Source organism: Vidua macroura, chromosome 15, assembly GCF_024509145.1.
Source record: "Vidua macroura isolate BioBank_ID:100142 chromosome 15, ASM2450914v1, whole genome shotgun sequence".
Taxonomy (NCBI): domain Eukaryota; kingdom Metazoa; phylum Chordata; class Aves; order Passeriformes; family Viduidae; genus Vidua; species Vidua macroura.
The window spans coordinates 2,903,782-2,927,010 of NC_071585.1; the positions used below are offsets into that span (position 1 = coordinate 2,903,782).

The window sequence follows — 23,229 nt, forward strand, 5'->3', positions numbered from 1 at the left end:
ATGGAAGGGCAGTAAAAAGTGAATTCAGCTCGTCTTAATAAAATCATGGCCCATTAACACCAGCAATAAATGATAATATAGGGAAGACTTCAAGAGAATTTTCGCACTTCTCTATAACTGTCCTTTCATTACCTGGGTTGAATTAATTGGGAATATAATTTAGCTTATAGTAATGTAAGCAGTCCCTATAACAAGACAGCAGAATAACCTTTACACTTTTGTCTCTGACTCATCAAAGTTGCTTCATCTCAGTTCTTTGATTCATCCATATCTGAGCACCAGACAATGGAAAATGTAAAGCAATATTCAGTTCTTCATACAGCCAAACAATGTTCTCTGTTTCCAATTCAAACATTTATTAACGGTAATTTAATACACGCCTCTGCCAAAAGCAGGAACACTTTCTGCTAGACTTCAACGTTGGAGGCATATGCAAAACTTCTCTGGGCAATATCTTCCATTTTCGCACAACCCACACTGAAAAGATTTCTCCTAATCAAAATCACCCTTTTAGTGGAAAACAATAGACTACTGTCCTATGACCACCAACCCTCATTAGAAAAAACACACCCCATCATTCCTATAAGTTTATTCATAAACTGAAAGAGCAAAATATTTTCACAAGTCTACACAGAGCTATCATTTCTCTATGCTTGAAAACCTCAACTCTTTCAGTCCTTCAGCATAACAGATGTTCCAACACTCAGGCCACTTCCAACATCCTTCTGGGAACTCTAGCATGTCCATTTGGGATATTGGCCCAAGATCTGCATGCAGTCTACCCTCTCATAAAAAGAGTTTAGAGGGGCCAAGGACCTCCCTCGACGTGCCGGGCAGAGTGCTTGTCATGCTGTGCAGGACACATTTTGAGCAGCAGGTGCCCATTGGCAGCTCATGTCCCATCTCATCACCCACCAATGACCCAAAGTACTTCCCAGCAAAGCTCTTCCCTATCCCTGACCCTCAATTTAAACTGGGGATTGCCCCACCCCAGCTGCAGGACCTTGCACTTTCTTCCACTTCATGATGGTTGCAAGGGGCCACTTCTCCAGCCTATCCCTCACTGGCATCTCTGCCCTCCCCTGGATCAACTCCAGTTGGAGTCAGCTGCACGGGGGCTGAAGGTGCACTCAATCCCATTGTCCATGAAGGCACTGAACAGAACTGGGCCCAGTCAGGGCCCTTGAGGGACAGCACAAGTCACTGCTTTCCACCTGGACATGGAGCCGCTGTCTGTAACTCTTTGGAGGTGACTCTCCAGCCTGTTCCTCAGCCATTTCACAGCCTCCAGATGATTGCCCAGCAGGTTCCTCTGGGTGATGGCCTGGGGGACACTGCACACGTTCTCCCACTGGCCCCTGGTGTGATCATGGCAGTCTTGGCTGGGCTGGGTGGCCGCTCTGCCCTTTGACAACTGCAGCCGAGATGCTTCTGCATTTTACAACACAGAGAAAATGTTCCTGGGTGAGCACAGCAGGAGTGCTTATGAAACCCTTCCTCTGGACAGCTGTAAAACTCACAGGTGTCTGTGGGCACTGCAGCTGCACTCGGGCACTTGGGACAGAGCAGACCTTCCACATGAGGTCAGACACGCTGAGGTTGAGCTCATGACAACAAACGCTGCAAGAGTTAGAAACACATGGAAATGTACAGATGCAATAACATTTTGTAGGTCTCCCTTGTTCTACAGATGCCACTCAAATCACACTGGACTCCATCAGGCACAGGCTGGTGTTTTCTGTGACTTGTGACAAGCAAGGGAATGACCGAGTTCTTCTCTAGCCTCACACACAGAGCTCCCCTGTCTGCTTTTTCCTCCACGCCATGCCACTGGAAGGTTTTGCTTGTGCCCATCTCCTCACTGCTCACATCCAGCATCAGATGATAATGCACTACAGCCACACCCAGAAGGGAGGTACAATTGTCTGCTCACCACCATTATGATAAGGAACTGAAGGATTCTAGAGCACACAAATGATAAACAACCACACTAAAAGATCAGCAGTCACCCAACAGAGAATGGCTCATCAAACCATTGGCTTCAAGGCAATCTCCTCCCCATCTTTATCACATGCTCTGCTCCACAGAGATGCAACATCTAATAATGTCATATTTACATCTATTTCTCCCAACAGGAACACAACACAAAGTCTCTCTCATATCTCCTGCCTTCCACTCCCACTGGAACAAGAGCAAGGGACACTAACACACCATATGTTGCTCATAAAAGACAGTTTGTTCATAATTCAAAATATACCCCCATACTGAGGAAATCAAGGAAAAACAAAACAAAATTAAAAACCCACAGAAAAACCCAAAACATGAATCAGATAAGGTAAGGAAGCATTAGAAGAGAACAAGTAGTCAGAGATGCTCACAGTGAAGTCTTCTAGGCCTTCATTGCAGCCCTTAAAATTCACCCCTGAGGGCACCTGGAAGCCACTCAGGTCTCAAGCTGCAAGTGTGGCCCTAAAGGCTTACACAGAAGAGCAGGATAGGGGGGTTCAGTCGAAGCATTAGTCCTCAGCTCAGCAACTTTTTCTACTGCATGGCCTGCTCACCTTGCACAGTAATGAAACCATCATTTTAAACAGCTTCTCATTGGCCTCTTTCTCAAGGTAAATCTTCTGACAAATTACAACAGATTCTCTTATTGCTTCTGCTTTCTATTCCCCACACACCGTTCAGTTCTGAGTGGCTGAAGTAAGGACGTGCTGAAAACATCAGTCACTGTTTCATATTTAAAAGTACTGATCAGAATTGTGACAAGGAGCTGCAACCTTCCTAGAAACAAAGGCTTGAATCAAAGGGTAATTACAACTCTGAGAAAACTCTATATGACATTGTGGCACAGAGATACAGATGGATAATGGAGGTTTCACCCAGGATTCATTAGCAGCTCTAGCCAAGAATTAAGGTTCTACATGAACAGTTACTGTGGAAAGTGTTATTGTTGGTGGACTCTCATTGTCTTTCATCACAGAGAAACCAGGCGCAGAACAGCAATGGCACTGCCTTTGGCACCAAGCATGAAACCAAAGCATTTCTCAACCAAACCCACACTGAGCCATTGATTTTCCTGGCACAGAACTGAGCTCTCCTCACTCTGCATTCACAGCCTTTAGTGTCACCATCCACACAGACCAAAATTTTGGTTCCATGCTGGCCACAGAGGAAAACAGCGCCTTGGGGAAACATCCATTTATGAAGTTGTGTTTCTTGAATGAAATATTCAAGGTCAGGCTGGGTGGGGCTCTGAGCAACCTGCCCTGGTGGAAGATGTCCCTGCCCACTGCAGAGGAGGGTGAACAAGAGGATCTTTAAGGTCCTTTGCACCACAAACCATTCTCTGGCTCTGTGTTTCTAGGATTCTATGAATCCATGTACAGCTGCAAGGGATGTATCAGAGATACTCTCCATACTGGACAATTATGTTTTGGAGTTCACAGGACTGACAGGAACAACGAGGATCAGCTTTATTCCTTGACAAAAATACAAGCAAACAAACAAACAAACAACCCAAACCAAATCAAACCTATTAAAAATCTTAATCAACCCAGCCAAGAATGGGAAAACACCAGAAGAGTATCAGTCATGGCCTCACACTGCAGATTGGGTCATTTGCAGTATATACAAAGCACAGCAAACTGGACAGTAACTAATCCACAGGAGGCCTCACACAGGAGCTCATGACATAGGCCCCAGACTGTCAATTCCTTGGACAGTAAGGGAAAGAAAAGGCTTGGAACCACAACTGTGGGCCTCAGCTGACTCCTAGGACAAGTAGAGCTGGACACAATTCATTCATTCATTTTGAACTAGATCACAGTGAACTCCAGCACTGGCCCTGTCTCTGGACAGACAGACTTCTTCTCTCTGTCCAAACTAAACATGGAAGCAAATTTTGCATACAGACATCATTAGAAGAGAAGTTGTGTGCACAGCTCCTCAGATCCCAGGCATCACAACTAAGATTATTGGGTTCCTCCCAATTATTTGAACAAGTGCAAAATGTTATATGTAACCATAAATTATTACCAGCTCTGTCAAAGACCCACACATCCAAGTATCCCCCCAAAGGCAACATCACCATTGTTCAGCACATGGACTCCTCACAAGATGCAAAGGATTATGGAACCCAAACTAGGCCATTTCAGTCCAAACCACACAGTTGAACAGCATAAGACTCCTCCTGACTCATTTCAGAAGGCCAGCAATAGCCCTGGAGATCTACAAAACACATGCCATGTCTCCACCAGGACCTCCTCACACACCACACCCCCAACACTCCCTCCTAACTCTTCACGGCTCCCATGGTTAGCACAGATCTGCAGAATTTAGAGAGACTCCACCAAGAGGAAAGTTGTTCAGGCAGTATCTCCTTACTATGGGTAATATTTGACTTCTCACCCTAGGCATGGGACAAGAAAAAGCAGTTATTACAGAGATATTTCCAAGAAACATGTCTATGGAAATCCCTCTCCTTTCACCTATAAACATGAAAGAACCATCTTCAGATCATCAGAAGAATGAGACAGAAAATTTACACCTGCAGTAAGAAGAGCTCACAACACTCTCCTGGGTTATCTAAGTCAGAGTAGATAATTAATGGTGTTGTATATAAGCACTGAGTACACAGCTTGCACTTCCCATGCAGCATCTGTCACAAGTACAAAATTAAACTTTCAAGTCACAAAATTATGATGCCAGACAATCAACATGGCAAGAAGCTCCCAGGGTTCTCCATTCAGCTGGAATACATATCTCCTAGACAAGTACTTTGGGAAGAAGAACCCCACATGGCTTCATCCCAGAGACAGGAACTGGACAGGGAATGGAGGAAAACATTCTCTTCAGTCTTTCAGCAGACATTCACGCGCGGCTCACAGCACTCACATTTCCAACCCTTCACACCATCCATGGTGTCCTTTCACCCATATATCTTTAAAACATGTGACAGCAGAGGCCCAGTTCCCCAGACCAGTCTTCTCCCCACCACCAATTCCACACAGCTATCTGTACATCCCTGTGCTGTGGAAGCTGCATTTGCCTGCTGACTGAAGTTCTGTGAAGAGACTTCATAGGTCTCAAAGGAAAAGCCGAACAGTCTTCCAAGAGACACTGAGTCAGTGAATATCCGCTCACAGGGAATTATGCCCACCTTGTATCCCCCACTGCACCTTGAATTTCTCTCTTCCCATCCAGGCAATTCTCTTGCCATGCTAAATCTTTGCTAGCCAAGGCTCACCCAGCTGCATCTGACATCGCTCTACCTTAGAAAACAAGTACAAAGCAAGCAGTTCTGCCATTCCCTCCTGCATTTCCTCCTCCACATGCAGCCCCCACAGGCTTCTCAAAGAATCACAATTTCAAGAGCATCCTTCATCTATGTGACAAGTACACATATGTGATCAAAAACTACTTGTGGCCCAGTCCAATCCTTTGCTGAGGACAAAGATCAAAGCATGGATCACACAAACACTTCCTGCTGACCTCTACTATGTATCATGGAGAGCAATAAAGGCTGAAAACAATGTGCACAGAGGTTCGACATAAAGCCATCAGCATCTTCTTCAAGACACATTCAACCTGTTCAAGCACACGTGCTCTTGGGAAGACACATTAACCTGCTATAAAGTTGTATTTCGTAATAACATGATCCATCCCTCCAGACACACTAATGCCAGCAGGAACACAGATTTTACAGAGCACAGCTGATATAGGGGAACAACATCTGGAACCTGATCAACACCGAAACCTCCGACCTAACCAACAGCCTGCCAGCAGCAGCCTTCTCCCTCCTTCCTTCTCCAGTAACGGGAAGGCGGAGGACTGACCTCATGTTCACATAACGACAGCAACTGGCTCCAGCATTCAGAACGTCACTGAAGGAAACTTTACCGTGATTTTAAGCAAAAACTCCGATGCAAGACAGAGAACAAGGCGGGGAAAGGCAGGGGGCATCAGGAGAAAGAGTCGTGGACAAAACCGGGACACAGAAACTCACCGAGGGAGGGGCGGGATCCGCGGGGAGGGCGCCAGCAAGATCCTCGTCCCCGAGCAGCGGCGCGGGCTCGTCGGGCGGCGGCCGGGCCGGGAGGGTGTCGCAGCAGCTGCCGGCCGAGAAGCGCAGCTGGCTCTTGCGCGAGTCGGCCGTGAGCGACACCTCGTGCGAGTAGGACTGCAGGAAGGCGCGCACGCCGTCGATGCCCACGAAGTGCGACACGGGCACGCCGCGCAGGGCGCCGCTGTCCGCCGGCAGCAGCTGCTGGCGGCGCCAGCGGCGCAGGCGCAGCGCCAGCAGCAGCAGCAGGAAGGCCACGAAGAGGCACGACACGGCGGCCACGGCCAGCACCAGCCAGCGCGTCAGGCCGGCGGCCGGCTCGCCCGGCGCCGCCGCCTCGTCGGCCGCGCTGCCCAGCTCGGCCAGCAGCTCGGCCACGCTCTCGGCCAGCACCACGCTCAGCGTGGCCGTGGCCGACAGCGCCGGCCGCCCGTGGTCCTTCACCAGCACCACCAGGCTCTGGCGCGCCGCGTCGCGGGCCAGCGGCGAGCGCGCCGTGCGCACCTCGCCGCTGTGCAGCCCCACGCGGAACAGCCCCGGCTCCGTGGCCTTGGCCAGCTCGTACGACAGCCACGCGTTCTGCCCCGCGTCCGCGTCCACCGCCACCACCTTGGCCACCAGCGCGCCGGCCTCCGACCAGCGCGGCGCCAGCTCCACGCCCGACCACACGGCGCCCGAGCCCGCCGCTGCCGCCGCCGCCGCCTGTGGCGGGTACAGCACCTGCGGCGCGTTGTCGTTCTCGTCCACGATCAGCAGCCGCACCGACACGTTGCTGCTCAGCGCCGGCGCGCCGCCGTCCTCCGCACGCACCCACAGCTGCAGCTCGCGCAGCTGCTCGTAGTCGAAGGAGCGCAGCGCGTACAGCGCGCCCGTCTCCGCCTGCACCGACACGTACGACGACAGCGGCGCGCCCCGCACCCGCCCCTCCGCCAGCCGGTAGCGCACGCGCGCGTTCTGCCCCCAGTCCGCGTCCGTGGCGCGCACCGTCAGCACCAGCGCGCCCGCCGCGTTGTTCTCCGCCAGCCGCGCGCTGTAGCGCTCCTCCGCGAACACCGGCGCGTTGTCGTTCACGTCCAGCACCCGCAGCGCCAGCACCGCGCTGCTCTGCAGCGGCGGCGACCCGCCGTCGGCCGCCCGCACCGTCACGTTGTACTCCGACACCTGCTCCCGGTCCAGCTCTCTCGCTGTCACCACACTGTAGTAGTTGCCCTGCGAGCTTTGAAGTCGGAACGGGACACTCTCGTCGAGCGTGCAGCGCACCTCTCCATTCATCCCCGAGTCTCGATCATATACGTGCAGTAGGGCGACCACCGTCCCCGGCGAGGCGTCCTCTGAGATCTCAGTCAATGCCGATGATACTGTCAGTTCTGGGGCATTGTCGTTGACATCTGTCACGGAGATCGTGACTTTGGCCGAATCGAATAGTGCTCCGTCGTCCCGTGCCTGCACCTCCATTTCAAATGAGGAAATGTCCTCGAAGTCTAAGTTCTTCTTAAGGGTTATTTTTCCTGTCTTAGATTCAAGGTGAAAAAGTTCGGATGCCCTTTCTGAAATTCTATGAAAACTGTATTTCAAGTGTCCGTTTGGCCCCTCATCCGCGTCCGTGGCCGTGACGGTTACGAGGACGGAGCCCACGGGCACGTCCTCGGGCACACGCACCGTGTACTCCGCCTGGCTGAACACGGGCGCGTTGTCGTTCGCGTCCAGCACCGTCACGCGGATCCGAGCCGTGCCCGTCCGTGCCGGATCGCCGCCGTCCATCGCCCTCAGCACCAGCTCGTGAAACGCCGCCTCCTCCCGGTCCAGCGCCTTCGCCAGCACCAGCTCGGGACGCTGATCGCCGCCGGGGCCCGCCTGCACGGCCAGCGAGAAGTGCTCGTCACCGCTCAGCTCGTAGCTCTGCAGGGAATTCCGGCCGAAGTCAGGATCATGAGCGTCTGGGAGGGGAAACCTCGACCCCGGGGCTGTCGTTTCGCTCATACTCTGTTCCAGTTCGATTTCTTTGAAGCTGGGTGAGTTGTCGTTAATGTCCATGATTTCCACTTCTATTTCATAGAATTTCATTTCCCCCTCCACTATCAGCTCACAGCGCAGCACGCATTGCTGCACACTCTCGCACAGCTGCTCTCTGTCGATCCTCTCTGCTGTCACTAAATGTCCCGTCTTCCCGTGCAAAGAGAAATACTGTGTCCGACCTCTTTCTATAATGCGAATGCCGCGGTCCCTGATCTCCGGTAGCTGCAGCCCCAGGTCCCTGGCCACGTCGCCCACGAACGAGCCCTTGGGCATCTCCTCGGGCACGGAGTAGCGCAGCTGCCCCCACGCCGCCTCCCACGCCGCCAGCAGGACGGCCCAGAGCAGAGCTCGCTGCCGCCGGCCCCAGCGCCTCCCCGGCGCGCACATCTCGGCCGCAGGGGTCCCCTCTGCCGCCTGCTGCTGTTGTATCCGCGCTTGCTGAGGTTTCCTACCGGGCTCTCCGCTCACCGGCCCCTTTCGTAGCCTCCTCCGCCTCTCCGCTGTACGGATCCGCACTGTCGCCGATCGCCGGGCTACCGAGCGAGGAATCCGGCGAGCGAGTGACCGAGCCGGTCCGCAGCGGGCGGGGCTGCAGCGCTCCGAGCTCCCTCTCGCTCCTCTCGGTCAACAGCGGCGCCCGCAGCCTCCTCCCGGCACTGCAAGCACCGAGCGCTGCCGAGCGCTGTGGTTCTTTGCTCACGGGCAGCTCGCGGGGAAGGGACGGTCGCCTCGGAGTCGTGGGGTCCCGTCCTGCCCCGGCTTTTCTACAGCCGATCTCTTATTCGATCACCTAGGTCATCTCTAGACACATTTAATACATCTTCTGGGGTTGTGTATTTCTGCCGCACCGAGAAACTTTTAATAAATGTGATCAAATTTATTCTCCGAATATGGCATTCAGAGTATTGCTAATATTATTTCCGTAGACCCCGAAGCTCAATATCCTTCCTGTAACTGCACAGCTTTTTAGACCAGTCCGTCTTCCAGGACTTTCTCCTCACCCACTCGGCAGGTTAAAACAGCACCATGTACCATCAGAAATAATTATGAACAGTCAAAATATTCTTTCCCCGCATTCAACAGTATTAGGACTACACTAAAATTTTGGACCGAGCTGAACATCCCAGGCGGCTCTGAAGCACCCCGACTTCACTCAATTCTCCAGACACCACTTTGGAATTGATCCTCACACCTTTACACACTACAGGCTGCAGTTACGCCTGGTTCTCCTTTGCAGAGTACCTCAGAAGAGAGCAGTGAGCCATAAAGCAATAGAATCATTAATGTCAAAAAAGTCCTCCCATGTGATCAAAGTCCATGCATTCTGGCTTGGGGGAAAAATTCAGAACAGTAAAAAAAACCCAAACCAAAACGAAATACTAAAACACGCCTAAAATAAAATCTTCAGGTTATATGATAAGGAGAATAAAAACAAAAAACTACTTTGAAACATAGTAAACAAGGGTATGGAGTTGCTTTGAGTGATTTTGGGATTTTTTTGGTACTCTGTTTCCTTGTTTAAGTTTTTTGGTTCCTTTTCCTTTTTTTGTTAGTTTGCTTTATTTTCTCAAAACCTAAGTTACCCAGTCCGGCTGGTGTATCCTTCTCTGTGGCATTATTTTGTCAAAAGATATAAGGACACACGACAGATGCGTAAATTCTCTATTCCAGGAGCCACATGCAAACTTCCTTTGGCACTACAATATCAAAACTACATTTAGCAACGGCTTTTTGTTCCTAGCTTTTCTATCAGGCTCAAGTATACTGTGCAGAGAAACAACAATCAAAAAAGGAAAAGTAAAGATGTTTCTTAAATTTTAAAACATTGAAGACAACAGCAGAAAGCTAGGCAGAATTTGCCACAGAAACTAAACAGAAGCTACAAATGAAGAGAAATAAGAATTTCACCACATCTTAAGAGGCAGGAAGCGCCATATCACTTGGGCTGCAGCGAAAATAGACACGAGACATAATCATTTCACGCGTCATGAAAATACGAAACGGCAATAACCGCAGCAACAAAGAAGTAAACTAAAGAGCCTGCTGCCACCACGACGCTCATTCAAAAAAGGCTCACAGAAAAAGAGCGTGGGAAATTACACACCTGAGGTACATCGGGATTAGCGAGCGGCTCTCCCGCCGGGGCGCTGCTGCTGGGACTCGGCTTCTCGCAGGAATCCCCGCCCAGAAGCTCCTCCGCAGACAGGATGGGCACCGGCGGCGGCGGCCAAGCGGCCTCGGGCACGGCGCGGGCCGGCGCCGCCACGCACAGGTTGTAGGAGTAGGGCAAGGTGCCCTCGCAGAAGTCGGCCGGGAAGGCGGCGCCGGCCAGCGAGAAGCGCTGCGCGCCCAGGCAGCGCAGCACGGCGGGCGGCCCGGCCCGCCGCAGCCGCGCCAGCACGGCCAGCGCCACGCTCAGCACCAAGAGCGCCGACAGCAGCGCCAGCGCCAGCACCAGGTAGAACTGCAGCTCGGCCGCCGCCGCCGCCTCGGCGCCCGCCGCCCGCTCGCTCAGCTCCGGCAGCGCCTCCTGCAAGCTCTCGGCCAGCACCACGTGCAGCGTGGCCGTGGCCGACAGCGCCGGCTGCCCGTGGTCCTTCACCACGGCCACCACCCGCTGCTTGGCCGCGTCCCGCTCGGACACGGCGCGCGCCGTGCGCACCTCGCCGCTGTGCAGCCCCACGCGGAACAGCGCCGGCTCCGACGCCTGCACCAGCTCGTACGACAGCCACGCGTTGCGCCCCGCGTCCGCGTCCACCGCCACCACCTTGGCCACCAGGTAGCCGGCCTCGGCAGAACGCGGCACCACCTCGAAAGGAGCCGCCGCCCCTCCCGCAGCCTCTCCCGCCGCCGCTGCCGCCGCCGCCGGCCACAGCACCCGCGGCGCGTTGTCGTTGCGGTCCAGCACGAAGACGCGCACCGTGGCCGTGGAGCTGCGCGCCGGCGAGCCGCCGTCCTGCGCCCGCACCGCCACCGTGAACTCGCGGCACTGCTCGTAGTCCAAGGAGCGCTGCGCGTACAGCGCGCCGCTCCGCGCCTCCACCGACACGAGCGGCGCCGCGCCCGCCGCGCCCGCGCTGCCGCCCGCCAGCCAGTAGCTCACGCGCCCGTTGGCGCCCGCGTCCGCGTCCCGCGCCTGCACGCGCAGCACCAGCGCGCCCGCCGCGTTGTTCTCCGCCACGTACGCGCTGTACGCCGCCTCCTCGAACACCGGCGCGTTGTCGTTCACGTCCGACACCTCCAGCACCAGCTCCCTGCTGCTCCACAGCGCCGGCCTGCCCCGGTCCCGGGCCACCACCGTCACGCGATGCTCGGACGCCTGCTCTCGGTCCAGCGCGCCCGCTGTCACCACCTTGTACGAGCCGCCCGAGGACGCCACGATCGACAGCGGCGCCTCTCCCGACAGCTCGCACGACACCTGACCGTTCTCCCCAGAGTCCCGGTCCCGCACTTTCAGCAGGGAAACCACGGTGCCACTCGGGGCATCCTCGGGCACGGGATTCGACAGGGACAGAATCGTGATCTCCGGGGTGTTGTCATTCTCGTCGGTGACGTCGATCTGCACTTCGCAGTGATCAGTGAGACCGCCGCCGTCAGTCGCCTCTATGCCAAAGATGTATTTATTCTTCTCCTCGAAATCGAGAGGACCCGCTGTTCTAACTTCCCCGCTCTCACTCTCGATAGTGAACAACGCTCTGACAACGTCCGGGACGCTTCCAAAAGAGTAAGAGACCTGCCCGTTAGAGCCCGTGTCCGCATCCGTCGCCCGTACCCGCAGCACCAACGACCCCACCGGCAAATTCTCTGCCACTTTCGCCTCGTAGAGACTTTTGCTGAACACGGGCGAGTTGTCATTGGCATCTGTCACATTGATGCGAACCTGAACAGTCCCAGACCTCGCGGGATCCCCGCCGTCTACCGCCATCAACAGCAAATCAAAGGAGCTCTGCTTCTCCCGGTCCAGTACTCTCTCCAGTATTAATTCTGGCTGCTTCTTTCCACCCGGCTTTTCCTTCATAGACAGTAGAAATGAGGGATTGCTGGTTAACTGATAAGTCAGCAGTGAGTTGCTACCTAAGTCTGCATCTCGCGCCATCTCCAGGGGAAACCGAGCACCGGGAGGGATTAATTCACCGATCTCGAGGTCCAGAACAGCCTTGCTGAAGGCCGGGGAATTGTCATTCACGTCCTCGATCGCCACCTCCACGTGGAAAATGTTCAGCGGGTTGTGCAAGAGCACCTCGAAGCTGACAGAGCAGGTCGCCGACTCGCCGCACATCTGCTCCCGGTCCAGCCTCTCGTTCACGTACAGGTTCCCGTTCTCCTCATTCACCGTGAAGAATTGCTTCTCCTCGCTCAGCCGCAGCTTGCGCGCCGGCAGCTCGTCCGCGCTGAGCCCCAGGTCCCGCGCCAGCGGCCCCACGAGCGAGCCTCTGCCCAGCTCCTCGGGGATGGCGTAGCGGACCCGCTCGGCCGCCGCCCGGCACCACACGCACAGCAGCAGCGCGGCCAGCAGCGCTCGCCCGCCGCCCGGCCCGCGCCTCTGCCGCCGCCTCACCGCCATTCTCTGCCGCCTGCGCTCGCCGCGCTCCTGCCTCCCGCCGCTGCCCTGCCTCCCTTCCAGCCGCTCTCGCCACACAGCGCAGGGGCCGCCGCAGCGCAGCCAGCCCGCTCGGGACGCCTCTCGCCGCCGCCGCGGCTGCTGCTGCTGCTGGTGGCGGAGCCGCTGCCGCTGTGGCCGGCGCCGGGCGAGCGAGCAGCCTGCGGGGGCAGGACGCTGCGGCGGCGGCGGCGGCGGCTCCAGCGCCGCTCGGCGGCGGCCAACAGCGGCACCCGGAGGCGCCGCCGCGCCACTGCAGCCGCCGGATGGCCGCGCTCAAGGGGGCCCGGCTTTGGGCGGGGCTCGGCGCCTGCACCGGCCCCGGGGGCTCTCCCCGATTGCAAACAGCAAGAGCAGAAACTCTTGCTTAATTCGGCTCCAAGGCCTTTCTATCTGAGATGCGATGTCGGGTGATTTTAGGGCATTCTTTTGAGTCACATTCAACAGTCAGAAGGAAATATTCATGGAAGGGCAGTAAAGAAGGGAATTCGGCTGCTCTTAATAATATAATGGCCCACTTATACCGGCAGTAAATTATAATACAGGGGAAAATTCAAAACCTTTTTCGCACTGGTCTTGAATTGTGCTTTCATTACCTGGATTGAATTTGTTTGATATATAGATCTGCCTAAAGCAATGTAAGCATCCCCTATGCCAAGATAGCAGAATCATATTTCCTCTTTTGTTTCTGACTCATCAAAGTTGCTTCATCTGAGTTGTTTCATTCATCCATATCTGAGCACCTGACAATGGAAAATGCAAAGCAATACTCAGTCCTTCATAGAGCCAAACAATGTTCTCTGTTTTCAACATAAACTCTTATTAATGGTAATTTAATCCACACATCTGCCATGAGCAGGAACACTTTCTGCTAGACTTCAACGTTGGAGGCATGTCCAAAACATCTCTGGGCAAACCTAACATTTTCTCACAACCCACACTGAAAAGCTTTCTCCTAATCACAACCTCCCTTCTTTTAGTGGAAAACAATGGCTGGCTGTCCTATGACTGCTGGCCCTCATAAAAATAACTCTCCACATCATTCCTATAAGTTTATTCATATATAGAAAGAGCAAAATATTTTCAAAAGTCCACACAGAGCTATCATTTCTCCAGGCTTGAAGACTTCAACTCCTCCAGTCATTCTGCTCAACAGAGATGTTCCAACACTCAGGCCACTTCCATGATCCTTCTGGGAACTCTAGCATGTCCATTTGGGATATTGGCCCAAGATCTGCATGCAGTCTACGCTCCCATAAAAAGAGTTTAGAGGGGCCAAGGACCTCCCTCGACGTGCCGGGCAGAGTGCTTGTCATGCAGTGCAGGACACAATTTGAGCAGCAGGTGCCCATTGGCAGCTCCTGTCCCATCTCATCACCCACCAATGACCCAAAGTACTTCCCAGCAAAGCTCTTCCCTATCCCTGACCCTCGGTTTAAACTGGGGATTGCCCCACCCCAGCTGCAGGACCTTGCACTTTCTTCCACTTCATGATGGTTGCAAGGGGCCACTTCTCCAGCCTATCCCTCACTGGCATCTCTGCCCTCCCCTGGATCAACTCCAGTTGGAGTCAGCTGCACGGGGGCTGAAGGTGCACTCAATCCCATTGTCCATGAAGGCACTGAACAGAACTGGGCCCAGTCAGGGCCCTTGAGGGACAGCACAAGTCACTGCTTTCCACCTGGACATGGAGCCACTGTCTCTAACTCTTTGGAGGTGACTCTCCAGCCTGTTCCTCAGCCATTTCACAGCCTCCAGATGATTGCCCAGCAGGTTCCTCTGGGTGATGGCCTGGGGGACACTGCACACGTTCTCCCACTGGCCCCTGGTGTGATCATGGCAGTCTTGGCTGGGCTGGGTGGCCACTCTGCACTTTGACAACTGCAGCCAAGATGCTTCTGCATTTTACAACACAGAGAAAATGTTCCTGGGTGAGCACAGCAGGAGTGCTTATGAAACCCTTCCTCTGGACAGCTGTAAAACTCACAGGTGTCTGTGGGCACTGCAGCTGCACTCGGGCACTTGGGACAGAGGAGACCTTCCACATAAGGTCAGACACGCTGAGGTTGAGCTCATGACAACAAACGCTGCAAGAGTTAGAAACACATGGAAATGTACAGATGCAATAACATTTTGTAGGTCTCCCTTGTTCTACAGATGCCACTCAAATCACACTGGACTCCATCAGGCACAGGCTGGTGTTTTCTGTGACATGTGACAAGCAAGGGAATGACCGAGTTCTTCTCTAGCCTCACACACAGAGCTCCCCTGTCTGCTTTTTCCTCCACGCCATGCCACTGGAAGGTTTTGCTTGTGCCCATCTCCTCACTGCTCACATCTAGCATCAGATGATAATGCACTACAGCCACACCCAGAAGGGAGGTACAATTGTCTGCTCACCACCATTAGGATAAGGAACTGAAGGATTCTAGAGCACACAAATGATAAACAACCACACTAAAAGATCAGCAGTCACCCAACAAAGAATGGCTCATCAAACCATTGGCTTCAAGGCAATCTCCTCCCCATCTTTATCACATGCTCTGCTCCACAGAGATGCAACATCTAATAATGTCATATTTACATCTGTTTCTCCCAACAGGAACACAACACAAAGTCTCTCTCATATCTCCTGCCTTCCACTCCCACTGGAACAAGAGCAAGGGACACTAACACACCATATGTTGCTCATAAAAGACAGTTGGTTCATAATTCAAAATATACCCCCATACTGAGGAAATCAAGGAAAAACAAAACAAAATTTAAAAACCCACAGAAAAACCCAAATCATGAATCAGATAAGGTAAGGAAGCATTAGAAGAGAACAATTAGTCAGAGATGCTCACAGTGAAGTCTTCTAGGCCTTCAATTGCAGGCCTTAAAATTCACCCCTGAGGCCACCTGGAAGCCACTCAGGTCTCAAGCTGCAAGTGAGGCCCTAAAGGCTTACACAGAAGAGCAGGATAGGGGGGTTCAGTCAAAGCATTAGTCCTCAGCTCAGCAACTTTTTCTACTGCATGGCCTGCTCACCTTGCACAGTAATGAAACCATCATTTTAAACAGCTTCTCATTGGCCTCTTTCTCAAGGTAAATCTTCTGACAAATTACAACAGATTCTCTTATTGCTTCTGCTTCCTATTCCCCACACACCGTTCAATTCTGAGTGGCTGAAGTAAGGATGTGCTGAAAACATCAGTCACTGTTTCATATTTAAAAGTACTGATCAGAATTGTGACAAGGAGCTGCAACCTTCCTGGAAACAAAGGCTTGAATCAAAGGGTAATTACAACTCTGAGAAAACTCTATATGACATTGTGGCACAGAGATACAGATGGATAATGGAGGTTTCACCCAGGATTCATTAGCAGTTCTAGCCAAGAATTAAGGTTCTACATGAACAGTTACTGTGGAAAGTGTTATTGTTGGAGGACTCTCATTGTCTTTCATCACAGAGAAACCAGGAGCAGAACAGCAATGGCACTGCCTTTGGCACCAAGCATGAAACCAAAGCATTTCTCTGCCAAACCCACACTGAGCCATTGATATTCCTGGCACAGAACTGAGCTCTCCTCACTCTGCATTCACAGCCTTTAGTTTCACCATCCACACAGACCAAAATTTTGGTTCCATGCTGGCCACAGAGGAAAACAGCGCCTTGGGGAAACATCCATTTATGAAGTTGTGTTTCTTGAATGAAATATTCAAGGTCGGGCTGAGTGGGGCTCTGAGCACCCTGCCCTGGTGAAAGATGTCCCTGCCCACTGCAGAGGAGGGTGAACAAGAGGATCTTTAAGGTCCTGTGCACCACAAACCATTCTCTGGCTCTGTGAATTCTGTGAATCCATGTACAGCTGCAAGGGATGGATAAGAGACACTCTCCATACTGGACAATTATGTTTTGGAGTTCACAGGACTGACAGGAACAACGAGGATCAGCTTTATTCATTGACAAAAATACAAGCAAACAAACATACAGACAACCCAAAACTAATCCAACATAGTAAAAATCTTAATCAACTCAGCCAAGAATGGGAAAACACCAGAAGATTATCAGTCATGGCCTCACACTGCAGATTGGGTCATTTGCAGTATATACAAAGCACAGCAAACTGGACAGTAACTAATCCACAGGAGGCCTCACACAGGAGCTAATGACATAGGCCCCAGACTGTCAATTCCTTGGACAGTAAGGGAAAGAAAAAGCTTGGAACCACAACTGTGGGCCTCAGCTGACTCCTAGGACAAGCAGAGCTGGACACAATTCATTCATTCATTTTGAACTAGATCACAGTGAACTCCAGCACTGGCCCTGTCTCTGGACAGACAGACTTCTTCTCTCTGTCCAAACTAAACATGGAAGCAAATTTTGCAGACAGGCTTCATTAGAAGAGAAGTTGTGTGCACAGCTTCTCAGATCCCAGGCATCACATTTAGGATTATCGGGTTCCTCCCAATTACTTGAACAAGTGCAAAATGTTATATAGGCCATAAATTATTACCAGCTCTGTCAAAGACCCACACATCCAAGTATGCCCTCCAAGGCAACATCACCATTGTTCAGCACATGGACTCCTCACAAGATGCAAAGGAATATGGAACCCAAACTAGGCCATTTCAGTCCAAACCACACAGTTGAACAGCATAAGACTCCTCCTGACTCATTTCAGAAGGCCAGCAATAGCCCTGGAGATCTACAAAACACATGCCATGTCTCCACCAGGACCTCCTCACACACCACACCCCCAACACTCCCTCCTAACCCTTCACGGCTCCCATGGTTAGCACAGATCTGCGGAATTCAGAGAGACTCCACCAAGAGGAAAGTTGTTCAGGCAGTATCTCCTTACTATGGGTAATATTTGACTTCTCACCCTAGGCATGGGACAAGAAAAAGCAGTTATTACAGAGATATTTCCAAGAAACATGTCTATGGAAATCCCTCTCCTTTCACCTATAAACATGAAAGAACCATCTTCAGATGATCAGAAGAAGGAGACAGAAACTTTACACCTGCAGTAAGAAGAGCTCACAACACTGGTCTGCATTATATAACTCAGAGTAGATAATTAATGGTGTTGTTTATAAGCACTGAGTACACAGCTTGCACTTCCCATGCAGCATCTGTCACAAGTACAAAATTAAACTTTGAAGTCACAAAATTATGATGCCAGACAAACAACATGGCAAGAAGCTCCCAGGGTTCTCAATTCAGCTGGAATTCTTACCTTGTAGACAAGTACATTGGGAAGAAGAACCCCACATGGCTTCATCCCAGAGACAGGAACTGGACAGGGAATGGAGGAAAACATTCCCTTCAGTCTTTCAGCAGACATTCACGCGCGGCTCACAGCACTCACATTTCCAACCCTTCACACCATCCATGGTGTCCTTTCATCCATATATCTTTAAAACATGTGACAGCAGAGGCCCAGTTCCCCAGACCAGTCTTCTCCCCACCACCAATTCCACACAGCTATCTGTACATCCCTGTGCTGTGGAAGCTGCATTTGCCTGCTGACTGAAGTTCTGTGAAGAGACTTCATAAGTCTCAAAGGAAAAGCTGAGCAGTCTTCCAAGAGACACTGAGTCAATGAATATCTGCATAGGGGCAGTTATGCCCACCTTGTCTGTCCCACTGCACCTTGAGTCTCTCCTTCCCATCCAGGCAATTCTCTTGCCATGATAAATAAAATTTATAGCCAAGGCTCATCCAGCTCCATCTGATATAGCTCTATCTTGAAAAATAAGAAAAAACCAAAGCAGTTCTGCCTTTTCTTCCTCCACATGGAGCCCCCCAAAGGCTTTTCAAAGAATCACAATTTCAAGAGGATCCTTCATCTTTGTAACAAAGAAAGACACAACATCAAGGACCATTTGTTGCCTGACCCAATCCTTTGCTGAAGAGAAAGAACAAAGCATGGATGACACAAACAATCCCTGCTGACCTCTACTATGTATCATGGACAGCAATAATGCTGAGAACAATGTGTAGAGAGGATCCACGCAAAGCCATCAGCATCTTGTTCAAGACACATTCAACCTATTCAAGCACATGTGCTCTGGGGAAAACACATCGGCCTGCCATAAAGTTGTACTTCGTAATAACATGATCCATCCCTTCAGAAGATCTAATGATAACAGGAACACAGATTCTACAGAGCACAGCTGATATAGGGGAACAACAGCTGGGACCTGATCGACACCCAAACCTCCGACCTAACCAACAGCCTGCCAGCAGCAGCCTTCTCCCTCCTTCCTTCTTCACTTAATAGAAGGCTGAGGACCCACCCCATGTTCACATAACGACAGCAACTGGCTCCAGCATTCAGAACGTCACTGAAGGAAACTTTACCGTGCTTTTAAGCAAAATCTCCGATGCAAGACAGAGAAGAAGGCGGGGCAAGGGCAGGGAGCATCAGGAGAAAGAGTCGTGGACAAAACCGGGACACAGAAACTCACCGGAGGAGGGGCGGGATCCGCGGGGAGGGCGCCGGCAAGATCCTCGTCCCCGAGCAGCGGCGCGGGCTCGTCGGGCGGCGGCCGGGCCGGGAGGGTGTCGCAGCAGCTGCCGGCCGAGAAGCGCAGCTGGCTCTTGCGCGAGTCGGCCGTGAGCGACACCTCGTGCGAGTAGGACTGCAGGAAGGCGCGCACGCCGTCGATGCCCACGAAGTGCGACACGGGCACGCCGCGCAGGGCGCCGCTGTCCGCCGGCAGCAGCTGCTGGCGGCGCCAGCGGCGCAGGCGCAGCGCCAGCAGCAGCAGCAGGAAGGCCACGAAGAGGCACGACACGGCGGCCACGGCCAGCACCAGCCAGCGCGTCAGGCCGGCGGCCGGCTCGCCCGGCGCCGCCGCCTCGTCGGCCGCGCTGCCCAGCTCGGCCAGCAGCTCGGCCACGCTCTCGGCCAGCACCACGCTCAGCGTGGCCGTGGCCGACAGCGCCGGCCGCCCGTGGTCCTTCACCAGCACCACCAGGCTCTGGCGCGCCGCGTCGCGGGCCAGCGGCGAGCGCGCCGTGCGCACCTCGCCGCTGTGCAGCCCCACGCGGAACAGCCCCGGCTCCGTGGCCTTGGCCAGCTCGTACGACAGCCACGCGTTCTGCCCCGCGTCCGCGTCCACCGCCACCACCTTGGCCACCAGCGCGCCGGCCTCCGACCAGCGCGGCGCCAGCTCCACGCCCGACCACACGGCGCCCGAGCCCGCCGCTGCCGCCGCCGCCGCCTGTGGCGGGTACAGCACCTGCGGCGCGTTGTCGTTCTCGTCCACGATCAGCAGCCGCACCGACACGTTGCTGCTCAGCGCCGGCGCGCCGCCGTCCTCCGCACGCACCCACAGCTGCAGCTCGCGCAGCTGCTCGTAGTCGAAGGAGCGCAGCGCGTACAGCGCGCCCGTCTCCGCCTGCACCGACACGTACGACGACAGCGGCGCGCCCCGCACCCGCCCCTCCGCCAGCCGGTAGCGCACGCGCGCGTTCTGCCCCCAGTCCGCGTCCGTGGCGCGCACCGTCAGCACCAGCGCGCCCGCCGCGTTGTTCTCCGCCAGCCGCGCGCTGTAGCGCTCCTCCGCGAACACCGGCGCGTTGTCGTTCACGTCCAGCACCCGCAGCGCCAGCACCGCGCTGCTCTGCAGCGGCGGCGACCCGCCGTCGGCCGCCCGCACCGTCACGTTGTACTCCGACACCTGCTCCCGGTCCAGCTCTCTCGCGGTCACCACACGGTAGTAGTCCTCGAAGGATTTCTCCAATCGGAACGGGATGTCCTTGTCGAGCGAGCAGCGCACCTCACCATTCTCCCCCGAGTCCCGGTCCTGCACATGGATCAGGGCTACCACGGTCCCCGGCGGGGCATCCTCAGAGATCTCATTTAGCCTCGATGAAACTGTGAGTTCAGGGGCGTTGTCGTTTACATCTGTCACGGTAATCACAACATTCGTCGAGTCAAAAAAGCCCCCAGCATCATGCGCCTGCACTTCCATTTTGTAGGAATTGCCTTCTTCGAAGTCCAGCCTCCGCAACATAGTGATCGCTCCCGTGTCGCCGTCCAGCTGGAAAATCTGCGAGGCTTTCTCGGTGACTTTCTTGAACAGGAATTTCACATGTCCATTCGGCCCCTCGTCGGCGTCCGTGGCCGTGACAGTGACGAGGACAGAGCCCACGGGCACGTCCTCGGGCACACGCACCGTGTACTCCGCCTGGCTGAACACGGGCGCGTTGTCGTTCGCGTCCACCACGGTCACGCGGATCCGAGCCGTGCCCGTCCGTGCCGGATCGCCGCCGTCCATCGCCCTCAGCACCAGCTCGTGAAACGCCGCCTCCTCCCGGTCCAGCGCCTTCGCCAGCACCAGCTCGGGACGCTGATCGCCGCCGGGGCCCGCCTGCACGGCCAGCGAGAAGTGCTCGTCACCGCTCAGCTCGTAGCTCTGCAGGGAATTCCGGCCCGAATCCGGATCATGAGCGTCTGGGAGGGGAAACCGCGACCCCGCGGCTGTCGTTTCGAGCATTTTCAGCGCTGTCTCTGCCTCTCGAAAGCTCGGCGCGTTGTCATTAATATCTGTGATTTCCACTTCGATTCCGTAAACCTGCATCTGTCCCTCCACTATCAGCTCACAGCGCAGCACGCATTGCTGCACACTCTCGCACAGCTGCTCTCTGTCGATCCTCTCCGCCGTCACTAAATGTCCCGTTTTCCCGTGCAGACCGAAATACTGCGTCCTACCTTTGTCCAAGATATAAACGCCACGATCTCGGATCGCCTGCAGCTGCAGCCCCAGGTCCTTGGCCACGTCGCCCACGAACGAGCCCTTGGGCATCTCCTCGGGCACGGAGTAGCGCAGCTGCCCCCACGCCGCCTCCCACGCCGCCAGCAGGACGGCCCAGAGCAGAGCTCGCTGCCGCCGGCCCCAGCGCCTCCCCGCCGCGCACATCTCCACCGCGGCAGCGCCGGCACTGCAACACCGCCGATCCAATCCCGCTGCCACTCAGTGCTCTCAGCTTCTGCACCGTGCACCGCTGCCGGTCCCTCCGCCTGGCTGCAGAATGGACCTGCACCGCGGGGATGATCGCGGACCGCAGGATCGGACAGGGAGCGAGCAGCCGAACGAGCCGATCCGCAGCGGGCGGGGCTGCAGCGCTCCGAGCTCCCTCTCGCTCCTCTCGGTCAACAGCGGCGCCCGCAGCCTCCTCCCGGCACTGCAGGCACCGAGCGCTGCCGAGCGCTGCGGCTCTGCCTTGCTACACACAGGGGACAGTCGCCACCGAGATGTCACTTTCCCTCCACCGCCGATCTCCTGCCTCCGCATTTCTCCAGCCCATCTCTGCTTTCATCCACCAGGGTATCACCATCGGGAGGAAGGCTGAGGCATTCCGTGGGCGTGGTTCTTTAACCGCACGGGAAACGAATCACTTACTAATCTCATTAGATGTAAATTAAAACACAGGTTTCGAATTTTACTCAGCAGCTTATTGACACTCTTATCCTTTGTGTTCAAAACCATCTTGAACAACAGGCTTTCAGCAGGAAAACGGGAAACTAACAAATCTCGAAAAAACAGCTCTCAGGTTCATTAACACAGGTGGGACGAGAGGAAGTGCATGCTTCTTTAATTCAAAGACCTAATTGTTACAGGATTGAATTACGGCTACAAATAAAGATGCAGCTAAAACCCTCAAAGGAAGGATTCAGGACTTCAAATATTTGACATCCCTTCCTAAGATAACCCTAGAGTTTCTTTAGTTTATACAGATTTACCTGTAATGAAGTTATTCTAGGATTCCTTTTTTCTGAAATCAACGCATAAAGCACTGCAGTTCGTTAGTAAACTGTTCACCTAAGTATTTCTTAATGACGTTGGTACGATATGTGTTCAAGAAAAGAATTATGGAACCCTAGAACACAAGTATAACTGTGCTCTCGAAACAGTGCTCACCACTAAGAATTTGCAAATGGGCTTGATTCAAGCGCCTAAACCTGCCTCTGCCCGATCCCCCTGATGGGTGATCCCTTCCTATCTCACATGTCTATCCTGCTAAACAGAACTGCAAAGATTTACCGTCCACCATATATGCGGGTCCTACTAAAACGCCTAATATTTTTGTGAAATGAGGATAGGAAAAAAAAAAATTCTGAAACAGAAATCTTTCAGCACTCTCATCACCAGTGTACGAAATAAAATCTTGAACAGTAAAATAGAGATAGCCAGCACATATAACTGAAACCAACGAAGTCCCATACTGCATTACCTCCCGGCCCAAAATGGGCGACAGTCTCTTTTTTCACTCAGGATGGAGAAAGGAATTTCCACGTTCCTTTCCTTTTTAAATATAATAGGGACAAACCAAAGCTTAACGAACGGGTTTGTGTAAAGTTCAAAGCACAGCCTTTCTGAACAAATCAGTCAGGAAGGAAAAAGCTCCAACAGCAGATGTCAGTGCTTTCTTTTTATTTTTTCCTCGACTCCGTCATGCAGAATCGGCCGTTCTCCTTTCACAGAATACGAATCTGCTTTCAATGTTGCTAACACGAGTTTAAATTCATAGAACTCGTGTGTGGAAGAC

General features: G+C 53.6%; 3 protein-coding genes across 5 annotated transcripts in view; all 3 read right to left on the reverse strand.

Moving 5' to 3' along the window:
* Window positions 1-23,229, reverse strand: part of LOC128814991 (protocadherin gamma-A4-like) — a 127,913-nt gene that overhangs the window by 67,687 nt on the left and 36,997 nt on the right. The window contains exon 1 of one of the 3 annotated variants that reach the window (XM_053991345.1): window positions 6,008-8,521. The exons of the other annotated variants lie outside the window; for them this stretch is intronic. Within the exon in view, the coding sequence (XP_053847320.1) occupies window positions 6,008-8,467 (2,460 nt within the window). The 5' untranslated portion in view covers window positions 8,468-8,521. Of the gene's footprint in view, window positions 1-6,007; window positions 8,522-23,229 lie in introns of those variants that run through there. 3 annotated transcript variants of the gene reach the window in all.
* On the reverse strand, window positions 9,762-14,973 carry LOC128814810 (protocadherin gamma-B5-like). Its single transcript, XM_053991054.1, has 2 exons — window positions 14,936-14,973; window positions 9,762-12,933 (listed from the first exon to the last, which is right to left on the reverse strand). Exons 1-2 carry the CDS (start codon window positions 14,971-14,973, stop codon window positions 10,143-10,145), a joined length of 2,829 nt encoding a protein of 942 aa, XP_053847029.1. The 3' UTR covers window positions 9,762-10,142.
* Window positions 18,800-21,733, reverse strand: LOC128815064 (protocadherin gamma-A5-like). The gene is made up of 2 exons (XM_053991460.1): window positions 19,140-21,733; window positions 18,800-18,808 (listed from the first exon to the last, which is right to left on the reverse strand). Exons 1-2 carry the CDS (start codon window positions 21,597-21,599, stop codon window positions 18,800-18,802), a joined length of 2,469 nt encoding a protein of 822 aa, XP_053847435.1. The 5' UTR covers window positions 21,600-21,733.